The 13447-nt window shown below is 36.6% G+C and overlaps 1 protein-coding gene across 1 annotated transcript in view; it reads right to left on the reverse strand.

Annotated features, from left to right (window-relative positions):
• The window catches only part of MBOAT2 (membrane bound glycerophospholipid O-acyltransferase 2), a gene marked incomplete at its 5' end in the record, with an annotated part of 103781 nt that overhangs the window by 13919 nt on the left and 76415 nt on the right, over positions 1-13447 (reverse strand). The window contains 3 exons of the mRNA XM_082481012.1: positions 139-331; positions 6227-6410; positions 7242-7296. Of these exons, the coding sequence (XP_082337138.1) occupies positions 139-331; positions 6227-6410; positions 7242-7296 (432 nt within the window). The remainder of the gene's footprint in view (positions 1-138; positions 332-6226; positions 6411-7241; positions 7297-13447) is intronic.

Here is a 13447-nt window from a genome sequence, read left to right on the forward strand (position 1 = left end):
TAAATGTAATAATGTTTTCCTAAGGCCTCAAGAGGGCACTGTCACTTTTTATTACACGCTTCGTGTCCAGTATCTCAAATGAAACTCAATACATACAGTTTCTTTTATTTATTTTTTTTTTTATATATACTTACTTACCTAAAGTCCATGCAAAATAATACTTGGGTCTGGCAGCCATAAGAGACACGTATAGGTAGAAAAACCTTACAGGCCATGATGCTGTAGCTCTGAAGTTATCATCAATATTGTATTCCACAGGCAAAGTTTTTGTAATAGTCATGTGGAAAAGTAAGGACAGTCCACAGATTAAGAGTTTCTGTGCCACAGCTATCTGAAAAATTTAAGATGGGAGGCTTTGTGAGCTTCATTTTTTCATTTTCATTCTGGAAACAAAAGCAAGTTACAATCTTCCTTCCCTGAACAGATGTATTTATCTGTTAATTTTGCAGTAATACATACTACTAACTGTAAAATAGTTCGTAACATTTTATAGAAGCTCAAGAAATACCATTATCTCGATTAAGTTGTGAGCACTGCTTCTGGCCAACACAGCAAATTCAGTCTGACTACAGGGAGCCCCTAAAAACTCTTTCAGTAATGGGAACGTCTTTTGCAACTCCAGTTTTTTCTTGCTTCAGTAATTTGACGATAAAATAAGTAAGTTGTTAAGACATCCTAATAAAAGCATATAACCTACAACAAGATGAGTACAATTATTGCAGAGATTCCAAAAATAATGGCAAAGCTTCAGTTCATTTTTGGTAATCTTTGGCATAACGTAGGTGTTAAATTGCTGCCCAACTCAATATATCAATCAACTCTCAGATTATTGCAATATCTACATTATAAACCAACTAAATCACTGAAATAATTTATGAATTTGAAGCCAAAATACCACAGTTCTATATAGACCTGTTTTACCAGCTAGAGTGACCAAGCTATAGGGGTCAAACAGTATGCTCACTGACATGCAAATATACGATGCTCAGGTAGGACATGGACTCACATTTTCTCAAAATTCATTTTGCTATAACAACGACACTAAAAAGTATGTATTTTTAGGAAAACACTTCTAAGGTTCTATGATAAAACACACAGAGCAATAATGCATGACATGGACTGCTTTAAGTAGTCTGATCTGCATCCCAAGGGCAGACACTATGTTCTATGCAAGTTCCTAAAGTAACACACTAACCAAGCAACTACAAAAGAGAAGCTTGAGACCTAGTTCATTTAAAATGTAATTTTCAAGTTCTGATTGTAAGTAGTCTTGACATTTAAATTTAAACATTACAATTTTAATTTACATTACAATTCTACGAACAGTAAACTTGGCAAGAAAGCAATCAATCTAGCTATTTTTCTTTGAAGCGTCAGAATAAAAAGATAACCAGAATCCTTTTTCTGTCCGTCCTGCTTCCAGGATACCTGCCCAAACTTTTAAAGATAACATCCTGCTTAAATTAGAGTGCAGCTTCACATATCTATTTCCAAAATAAAGAGTAAATCTGTTCCATGATACAAAATGAAGCATTAAGTGCCCAACTGAAAACAGATTTCTGCAAGACACACAGTATCAAAGATTCACTCAGTCACACAGACGCAAGAGGTGGTACAACGTGATAAAAAATTAGACTTGGAAAAGCTGTAAAACATTGAGGATAACTTTGGATATTGCATATATTTCATGTGGCTCATCTCAGAAGGTATTTCAGAGAGGGATCAGAAAACCCAGCTAATTAAAAAAAACAGCTGAATAATTCAGGAGGCAACTACCTGTTAACACCTAAAGCTGGTATTTAACTATTTTTTTCCTACTTGGTTTCTAATAAACTTGATTTTAATATTTTACTCTATTACAAGAGTTCAAAGTAAAGGGCATTAACTTTCTAAAAGCGTTCCTTTGTTTTTCTAGCAACTATAAATCCATTGCTCTCTTTGACAGAGCAGAGGGAAAGTTCAATTGGCTTAACTGCTTTAGGAATTTAAATAGAAATGAATGTTCATAAAATCATTTATTATTAACACTAATGAATCTTTAATTTTGATATGGAATATTTGATACATGCAAAAGTTAGATATTTGTAAATACGAAAAGGCCTCACCCCAAAGTTCTGAAGACAGTTGCAAGGATTTAATTTCAAAGTTTAAGCCATAATTTAAAGTCACATTCATTTAGCATGAGAAACAGTATTTATAGGCTGGTAACATTAACATGCAACTTAAAAATATAACCATAAATGTACAAAATAGTTATTTTCCACCTAAAGATCTCCATGACGTCTCAAAATATGTATTGGCAACTTATAAGTAATGTTATCTGTTTACAGGCCTGTTTTTTGCCACTGACACTATTTACCAGTTTTTCTGTTGCTAAACAGAAATCATTACTTTGCCTGTTAAACCCAAAATATGCTTAGCGCCTCTTTGAAGGTTTTTAACTAAATCATGGAGTTGAAAGCCCTTAAGGAAAAGCATAAGAGTTTCAATAAAATTTATCTTAAGAAAAAATAATGAACTCATACAGGGCTCTGCCATAAATTGTAATTTAAAAAAAATAAACTGTAGTTTCCAGTTTGTAGTTGTAGAAAAAATACTCTAGGAGGAAGGGGGGTTTATTTATTTAAATGATGTATTTCTACAATTTTTAGCAGCAATATTTAGGTGTAGGGACAAACATAACTACATCCAGAAACAGCATGTTTGTTTGTATTAATTATACTACTTCATTCAATAATTATAAATCCCAGAACCTCAATCAGGCATATGGACACCACTTACAGGGATCAGTATCAGGTATATTACAGTCCTCAGCAAACAGTGATGGAGATAATCTCCTGCCTCTACAAAGACTGGGAGCCGCAGTTTCAGGACTGGTTTATATAGAGTTTCTGAAGGACAACCCAAACAGACTGCAGCACAAAAAAGCAGTCCTTCCCTGTCTCCTCATCTTGACTGCATGTTTTTTGCTCTTTTCTGTCTCGTGAGTCAGATTAGAGAAGCAAATCAGGTGAAAATCTAGCATTTGAGGGGTTTACCTTTTTTCCCCCCTAAATGACAAATTAGGGCGGATCAAATGATCTGCATCAGAGCAGGATGCAGTGCAACGTGTGTTAGCCCTGCTACAATAAGCAAAGGATGCAGAACCCACAGCCAGGACCTACCATATTCAGCAAGAGTTAGTCAGTAAATTGTTTATTAAACTACAGCCTGAGGCTTGGTTATGGCACTTAAGCTTTGAACACATTTACACAGAAATTAAAGTCCTCACCTGAAACTAAAATAATCTATAGTTCAATTACCTATAAAAATGCATTTTGTAAAGCATTAATTAAGCAATGGAAGTGAATGAACTAAGTTATTGATATAAGCTTCTTTGCCAAGGCATAAATGGGTAATCGCTGGATGACACATTCACAGGAGGGTTGGTCAGTTTTTACAAGGATGAAGTAACTAATTTAAAAGTTTGAAGTTTAATTTCATTCACTCTTTAAAGTTTACAACATATCAAAATAACTGTTCTGTTAAGGAATGAAAAGACTGTAAGCTGCAGGATAACTTCGACCTCACATGAAATAGAATATGCAACTTATTTTACAACAAAAAGGTAGAAAGGCCTGGCTTATTTAGTTTTGATGAACAAAATCTAGGTATACCTGTATAAAAATATCAAATATGGCCAACACTGGGAAGGTAAAAAGAAAAACTTAAGCTAAAAGACAGTGCCAGGACAAAACCAAACATGCATTCAATCAACAGGAATATAATTACGTTGAAAGCTAGGCTCCTAATCAGAGAACGGAGTTCAGGAACAGCTTTCTACTTGAGGCAGTAAAGGTAAAACGCTCACTGAGCTCAGGAATTTTATTAGTATATTATGGTATAAACATGTGTAATATTTATAAATATATACCAAACAGTAGAAAAGGATCTTTTAACCTTTTATTTGAATGAATCTGTTATTCTTCTTGGCTGATAAATGATCAATAAGGAGCTCAATATTATATTGAGCTATGTTAAAGCATATTATTTGGGGGAGGTTAGCATTGCAGGTAAAAATTATAGATAATTAAGCAAGAACTTTATAACCTGTAGGAAGAGTCTGCCAAGTAAGAAAGAAAGTAGGTATCTGCTGACAGGAATCTTGCATTTTAAGGGTAGCCATAATAAAAAGAAACTTACAAAGACATATTAATTTCTGAGAGTTGACACCACTTTGAGCACCAACAATTGATAGCTTGCAAAAAGGCACAATAGGAGGGATATAAGAAATAAGTTTTAATATGTTGACTTGATTCATTTATCATGCAATGAACACAGCAAAAATATTAAACCAAGTTAACATCATGCAGTCAACACAGTATAGTACAATTATATCATCTATATTTCTCCAAAAGCACAAACTACTCGCTGGTGTTATAAAATGCAGCCAGATTTCTCTAACACCAGCTGGGAGACGAAGTACCAACAGCATAGACAGCTTCTCTTTTTTTTTTATTTAAAAAGCCAATGAAGCATAAATTGCAAAAAGTTTCAAGCATCTAAAGAGTAATTCATTTTAAGGAAAACTGCTTACCTGAACGAAGAATCCATCATAGGTTTATATTTATTTCTATCGACTGCCCAGATTGCTAGCAAGATTATGTGGTAAAAAGCTACGAAGTCCTACCAGGCAATCAGCAGATGCATGTCCAGAAGTACTGATACTGGCAGATTTGGTTAGTTCCACTTATTTGCAATAACTTTACTACACAGTATTTTTCTGCAGAAACAGAATTTTAGTCATAAGATGTGATGCTTTTCCTGAGCCAAAACAGTGTTTAAAAACAAAAGAAGTGTCTGCAGCTTTGCCAATACAACACATCAATGCAGACTGCAGACTACGAGGTGCCAACCTACGCAAGGATTGTCTCTTTTGCCCTTCCTAACTCCTTGCTCAACAGCACGCTTCTATGAGCTTCAGTGCTTTGTAAACATGTGGAGCAGTTTAAAGTGTTATCATCCAGCCACCAGTTTACATTCCTGTGGTGCAAGTTACTACAACCACATGAGATGGCGTAGAATGGAACATGCAAGGAGTCCTCATCCACATTCAAAGGATGGAAGTGGTTGGAGATGACACAACTGATTAGGAAGCACCCCCTGTTAGCCCAGCTGTGGGCATGATAACCTCTAGATGGTAGGACAAGACAAGCAGCTATGTGTGGGAATGCTTTCACCTGCTCCAGCAACAGTTGGCGGTCCACAAGATAAGCAGAAAACAGGTAAATGGTGCAGGAATTAGCAAAAGCCATTCATCTGAAGTGTTGCAGTTGACTTCATGATAATTCTGCCTTTTGTGTGTGGTAATAATTATATTAGGCACAAACGAATTTAAAAGTCTGATACACTCCTATTTAAGAGGACATGCAAAGAGTGAAAAGATAATATTGAGTACCCTGAGCATTAGACTAATTGGATTAAGTTTAAAAAGTTACAAGCTTCAGGAGCTTTTGATTTAAATTCCAGCCATACAATATCTCTTGTAAGGTACGATTAACTGGACTTTCTTCTGTACGTGTTTGGTCTCTTTTCCAACAATGGAACAAAGAAATATGTCATATGGATTATGAGCCATAATATTATGGCTAGTAATAGTATAGTATTAGAGCCATGGTATTATGGCTAGTACATCTTTTACTATATCTTCAGATCAAAATCCATCTTTAATACCTCTCTACTTGAATGAAAGCAAGAAAAATGAAACTATTTCTATGAGTGTTTTTCAACTTGTTACAGATGAATGTTTTCTACTTGCTGCAAGAAGACATTAAAAAACAGTAGAATTTGAAAATGTTCATGAAACCTTGCTGGAACTCTTAAGTACCATCAGCTTTCAAATGACAAAATGCGCATTTCATCCTTACCAGGGCTTTTTTTGTGCACAGTGTATGCTTTGAAGGAAACATGCATCAACTGTTTTAATTTAAAGACAGCTTTTTACCATATAAGCTTGTTAGGAAACTCCCAATTTAATCTGCTTTTATCCACAAGATCCAGACTGGAGACCATGGAGAAAACCTGCCTTAAAAAAAAAATATTTAACTTTTTGAACAGGGAACTAATACTGTTGATGAACAAACTCCGGATACAGCTCAGAAGTTATGCCTGTAAATGAACAGTGCAAACCAAGCTTTCCATGCAATGATTACAGAAGCATTGGCACTGCAAGAGTCATACATCTTACATTGGGAGAAGGATCCGGTTGTTCATATTTTGTATCTTCCTTCCCATTTGCTTCAGACTGTTGCAGTTGGTATGATCTGCCTTCAATGAAAGTAATATAGTCTTTGTAAGAGCATAACGGGCCTGCCAGGATACCCATGAAATTACAGTTGTAACTTAAATACTCCAGTAGACTTGGCATGCGTCTGTAATTCAAAGACAAGCAACTCGTGAGATGGAATGTGTAGTTCTACAGAATTTCCACAGTAGGAAAAGTCATACTCCATGTTATTGCTTACTCTAACTGCAATAAAAATCACACGTAGAAAAGCAGTTTGTGTATCTTTTGTAACCACAGCTTAAAACATTCTACACATAGTATTTGTTTCCAATCTGTACTGAGCATTTACAGACAGATCTCCTGAATTCTAGTGACTTTCTCCTTGCCCAGCAGACTGAAGTTTAACTGAAGCTGAGCCTGGGGAAGGAGAAGGAAGGGTGTTTCCTTAAGTGTTTGTTCAACTGTTTATGTTTTTTTTCTTTCCTCAATAACTGAAGCAGTAAACAAAGGTTTGTTTAACTGGCAAGAATTTCAGTTAAGGAAAATTCCTCAAGTCCAGACTGTTCTGTCCAGGACAACATACTATTTTCAAGCTTCCTGAATAAAGAAAGAATAAAAGGTAAGCTAAATACTGAAAAAAAGAATTAAACAAGCAAGTTCCTTCACCAGCTACTTTATATGTGTACTTTCTATGTGTAACTAGTCTCCTGTCTCATATGGCATTAATTTGTCATGACTGCATGGAACATAGAATGCTTTTCTTAAATAAGTTTAAAACCTACTTCTAGTGATATTTTCCAGAATAGATGTATGAATTAAGCTAAAAATATAAAAAGGATAGATCTGTTTTAGATGAGTTTGTAAACTCTGTCTTGAGTGTGAACTGCAGCAACTCCACAGAGCATTAATAAAGCACACAAACACCAGCTTCTCCCCAGTCCCAAAACTAGACTTTCGGAGATGTGTGAAAGCCTACCTTACAGCCAAGCACCTCTGTGATGCAGTCAAATCTTCATTTTTCCGAAACATTCCTAGGGAAGAGGACAAGAAAGAAGAAAAATAAAGAAAAGCCAACCCCCCCCACCATTAACTAGCAGTTTCTTTACTCAGCAGAGCAAGCCTCATGCTGCAGTGTAATTTAAGTCCTCAAGTAATTTCAGAGGTATTACGACACATAACATTTTTGCTGGAGTTGGATCAAACAATTCTTACTGTTGACAAAATTAAACTCTCGTATCCTCAGTCATATCCAGAAGTACATAAACCTGAAATCTCAGAAATTTCAGGAAAGCATTAAGAAGACTTGTAATAAGTGTTGACAAATACAATTCCCCTACATTGGTTAAGATTTCAAAGTCTGCAGGTTTTAAACTTATTTATTTCCAGTCCTGGAGACTGGACAAGCCCCAAACCTCTTTCAACACTGCAGTAACCCAGGGACATTACACTAGTCATTGCACTTTTGATGTATAGTATGAACACGGTCTAAGAATAGATTTAAGCTGTTCAAAACTTAAGGCAGACCTCAAGAGCACCTTTATGCTGCAAGTAAAGATTGTAAGCAAGGTCCAGTGAAGCAGGTACAACAGTAAAAGGGTCCTCAGGTCTTTTTCATGAGCACTAACAAGAAGCCCTAATAACCCCGGCTAGCAGAAGAGGGCAGGCAAAGTCGAAGTTCAGCAGCAAGACTGAATTTACCTTCTTGCCATACATGGCACTTTCTGAAATGCCGGTGGCCTAACCCTGCAAATTAAGCTTCAAAAATAGTACTCCCGTAAAAGAGGAAAGTAAAAAATATGACCTTCAACACTTTAAATTATTACAAAATACACGAATTCAGGAGCACAAAAGAAGCAGAGCTCCTTCCTTCAGACAGCCCTGGTTTATACCGGCTGGCACTGCCTGCCAAAATGACTGCTTCAGCTCCTTCTGCCGCCTCTCCGCTGGTCCAGACTTTAGTACATGCATCCATCCATTCTCTGCTATTCACATTTGCAAGTTTTCTTTGCCATCACAAGCACTAAAAAAATGTATTTTCATAAGCATAGCTTCCTAAAGGAAATTAAGTTTATAGAATCTCACTTCAACTATCTTCCTCCCTAGTAGTGCCTAAACCAAACAGCCAATTTCTAACCAAGGCTGACGAAAGAGTATAGGTAATATAGATATCAAATCCCAATGTGCTTTATGAAAATAGGTGATTCTATAGGAGATCCTCCTCCATTCATAGAAAGGTTGCCTTCAACCCCACCCCTTGAAGCCAGTAAATCCACAGAGGGGAGCCCTTCTATTTGATCCAAGCATAAAGAAAGTTTTAACTGGAACCAGTTGGTTTTTTTAGATATCAAAATCAGTCAGGATTGAAACAAAAAAAGATTGGGGGGCAGAGGAGGAAGCCAAACCTCATTGAATTCTATGACTCATGGAAATACTTGTTATCTAAAGAAAAGATAACTCTGTTGTCTTCATGTGACTCCAGGAACCATGACCTATGCAAACTTATGACCTGAAAACTGCACTTTTAGTCTTCAAAGCTGAGAATATAGAGAGGTTAGCAACTTGTCATCTCCTCTCTTCCAATATGACCTGGAAAAATAACTTTCTTGGTCCCGATCCCGAACGGTGGAAAGTCACCTCCACTCATACCCCCTCAAGGCAAGAAACTGAAGGCTAAAGCATCACCTCTAACTTCATGCGGGCACTTTCTCTTCCCCCAACATTATGTTTTCACATCTTTTCCTTGGTGCTACAGCAAAGATTTCTCTGCTGATAATGGTACTGAATAAAAAAAAATGTGGGAGAAGCATTTTGAAAGGTCTTTTAACCGTTAAGGCCGTAAGATTACAGTTCTCAGGTAGTGAATCTTTGAATTTAACACAAACTTAGACAGAAATTTAACAGAAAGACTCCTATGGACAGATCACACAATATTACTAATGTAGGGAAGTAGCTCGTACACAGCCTTCAGTCTCTCACAGCACATACAATGCAAACTGACAGGAGCAGGAGCCTCCTCCGCTGTTATATTCCATATGAGTATTTTACCCTTGAGTCAGAAAGAGGAAGCAGTCACCAAGTGCGTCCAAATGAATTTACATAAAGCCCGACTAACCACTAAATAAAGGTGATTAGTCAAATGAAAGTTTTCACATCATTTATGAGGCATGAAAAAGGAGGAAAAGCCCTCAAACCTGAAATAGAGGCAGCTAACCACTGAAATATGACCTATACTTTTGGAGGGGCGAGGAAGAAAGAATTGGTATATTTAAAATGGGTTCAAGTTAAACACGTACATACATGAGAAGTCAGTTAAGGCCTAAATAACCTGGTGTGTAACACACTTGCTGTCTCAAACATACCGCACACAAGTAGGCCTCCATTAATTTTTCATTTCCTTGTCTCACAAAGATTTCTCTCCAGCCAGCAGCTGCTTTGAGGTCAGTTCAGTGGCCTTCCCTGTATTCTATTTATTTTTTTTTTTTAATGTGTTCTCAGTGCCTTGAAGGCCCATTTATCATGTTTGCATAGCACGTAAGAACAAGGAGACTGTTGATCTCTGCCTCTGTCATACTCTTAGAACTTTCAGGAAGCTACTGTTAACTTTTTCATTCATAGAAAATACATATGGAAAAGGTGCTCTTACCGTGATGCTTATCTAATATGAGATGAATTAATATATACACATTCAATATTTCCTAGGCAGCGTATCTGCCCATGGGAACAGAGGCCTCATAAGTCATAGCTGTTCCCTACCTACTACTCACTGGAGATTAAAAAAACCCACTTCAGCAGCACACTGCTGCTGGGAACTCATGAAGTTTTGTAACCTTTCTCTGGGGATTATGAAAATTGTTTTCTCCTGTCCTAAAGCAGGAGACTGCTGCAATAGCTGCAGCCTTTAGTTGCTACCAAATCACACAGTGGGGATTAGAGAAAATGGGTTTTATTGAACATCTGTTAGAGAGGTGAAATAGTTTGGTTACTCCGTAACTATAACGCAGTTTTCTCATCTGTAAAGTAGGAAATACTCCTACTTTCCTTCCTTGGTAAAAGAATTTTGTAAATCATCAGTAACAAAATTTATCCCCAGTGGTCTAGATCATGAGGAAGTTGCATCTTTTCATTCCTCCTCAGGAGACCACATCCTAGTGGTAACAAAATGAACATATTTAAGTACACACCAGTATCCTGCCATATAGGATTTATTAAGGCATATTATGACTCTCACTGCGATAATACAATGTTTACAATCATAACATAACACTACCCCAGCTTTGCAGTTAATCTGCTTGAATATATCCACCTTTGTATTTGCATGAAATCTGGCTAATCAGTAACTCATTAATAATGCTTAGACATAAGATTATACTACATTAATAATACTTGAACATGGAGATCATATCGCAGGCTCTGTTGTAATTACAGTAAATTTTAATTTGAGGTTCTGAAATGGATCTCCAGCTGAGCCCAAATGCATGCTGTTATTAGAATACTTTAAGAGCTGAAGACAGACAGACAATAACAGTTTTAGTTGTTACTAGCACATTGGCAGCAACAGAAGCAAACACACACAGATGCCAGCTGAGTAAAATTGCAAAGAAACTACAAAAAGCAGGAAAAATCAGAAGTCTTGATATCCAGAGAGCCATGCATGCAAACATAAGTGCAGAACAACACTTGAAGACTTAGGAGGGAAGAAATACACTATAATTCTTTTGAACACTAATGACGTGTACTGTAATCGAAGTGATTCGGTAACTGATGCTGAAACAGTAATGACCATGCTGTCACTAACACAAGAGGGAGCACTTAAAAAAAAAAAAAAAAAAAAAATAAAAAGACAACTAGAGAGGGCATGTTAAAAGAAATTCCTAGACATAAGAAAGCATCAAGTTACCAAAAAAACCAAATACACACACCCCACCATACCATGGCAGTTTCACTGACCATTAACAGACATAATAAAAAACAACATTCCTGGTTAAACAGCTGCAACTTTTTTTGCTGTAACACCAGCATTTATAAAGTGGAACTGGGTCATGATGACCTATCAAAAATCCTTAATAGTATTCAGTTCTACACACATAAGGCACATTTCTCTATCTCAAGAGTTGTTCAATTTTCTCTTGTTTATACTTTCACAACAGCAACTATCCAAATACACATAGACAAAATAATAAAACACCTATTTGAAATCAGAAAAGAACATTGATATTTTATGAGACCTTTATTTTCATAAACATAACATTCTTAACCAACTCACTACAACAAAAAAAAAAACCCCACTTAATCACAAAAGTAAGTTGGCCAAAACAGGCTATGTTCCCTTTTACTATGGAGTCACACTGTGACAATCAGCAATTCAGCCTGGTAATCCCATTCTGCTTTTGTAGGTATTTATTGAAAATAAACTTGAATCACATCTAATGTACAGAAATACATAAGCTGTTCAATGCTTCAGTACATTCACATTTCCACCCTTTAAGCAAGAGCAGACTAATACTAAAGTTGCCTGCAAGCCTTTAGAAAGATGTAGTGTCTTTCTGCTGAATATGGGAATTATTTGCCTTTGAGAAAAGTAAAAGGCAAATAATCCAGTTAACTGAAAATAAAGAAGAAATGTTTATATCAACTAAATCAGGAAACATTCTTCAATACTTCTGACATTATTACATTGTTCAAGAGCAGCTAATAAATCCATTACTACTAATATAAGAGCGGGTATTACAGTTTGGATGGGACTGCTAATTAGCTGCAAACCAACAGGAAATTTATGTTCTAAAATAGATATATTAAAAAAAAAAAAAAAGAAAAAAAAAGCATTGTCTGAAAAACCTCCCTAGTGTATGGTGTAGTACCACAACCTGATGTAGCAATAGCAGGTAGCAATAGATAATGGCAACTAATACAGCATTTGCACATGTTTCTCCAACATCACCTTTGTTTCTTTTTCCTCATCTCCATTTTCCATGTGTTTCATCTATCCGTTGAAACATCTCTCCTCTCAAGGGCCATACTGGACAGAAACCGTACTTTCATTATTTTGCAGGGGGAAATAGGCTCTAATAGCCTATTTGGAAATCTTACAACTTTGTAATAGTACAATAGCAATATGAGGAAAAGAGCATAAAGTAATTCAGCCATTGTCCTAATAGCCTGATGTTGGAGCTAAGTAAATGAGACCTAAAATAGTGCTGTAAGACTAGCCTTTAACTATATTTTACCAATATATCACTCAAACAAAAAGGCAGAGGAAAAAAAAAAAAACCAAAAACAAACAAACCCACAAAAATCCTCTGAGTTGCATATTCATCGTACTCTTTTATCTCCTCTTAGTTTTCATAGTAAATGCAGTGCCTTGCCAAATCAGCATCAATGTCTACTCCATTACTTTTAAAAATGGAGAACGCCAGATATACAGGAGGAAATAATAATTAGGAAAAGAAAAAAAAAAGGCAAGCAGCATTTGAGGAAAAGCACATTTAAAAATTAGCAACGACAGAGCTGAAACTCAAGGCATAAGGGATGGGAGAAGGGTCCACACAGGAACAAAGAGTTTATTTCTTTGTGGTCATAAAGCACATGAGATAAGCCCCTGGGAACCAAGAAGCAGCTGACAGAACAGAAGTGTTATAGTTCTGGTTTCTTACCTGTATCTAGCTACACATTTTTATCACAAATTCTCCTAGATTGGAAAAGACCTGTAAGACCATCTAGTCCAATTATTAACCTAACACTGACAAGCCCACCACTAAACCATATTCCTAAGCACTATATCTACACAACCCTTAAATACCCCCAGGGATGGGGACTCCACCACAGCCCTGGGTAACACGTTCCAATGCCTGATGACCGTTTCAGTAAAGAAATTCTTCCTAAAATCCAATCTAAACTTCCCTTGGCACAACTTGAAGCCATTTCCTCCTGTTCTATCACCTGTTACTGGACAGAACGGGTCGAGGCCCACCTCGCTACAACCTCCTTTCATGTAGTTGTAGAGCACAATAAGGTCTCCCCTCAGCCTCCTTTTCTCCAGGCTAAACAACCCCAGTTCCCTCAGCTGTTCCTCATAAGACCTCCAGACCCCTCACCAGTTTCTTTGCCCTTCTTTGCACACACTCCAGCACCTCAATGTCCTTCTTGTGAGGGGCTCAAAACTGAACACAGCACTCAAGATGCTGA

Source organism: Vanellus vanellus, assembly GCF_965231255.1.
Source record: "Vanellus vanellus genome assembly, chromosome: 3".
NCBI classification, from domain to species: Eukaryota; Metazoa; Chordata; class Aves; order Charadriiformes; family Charadriidae; genus Vanellus; species Vanellus vanellus.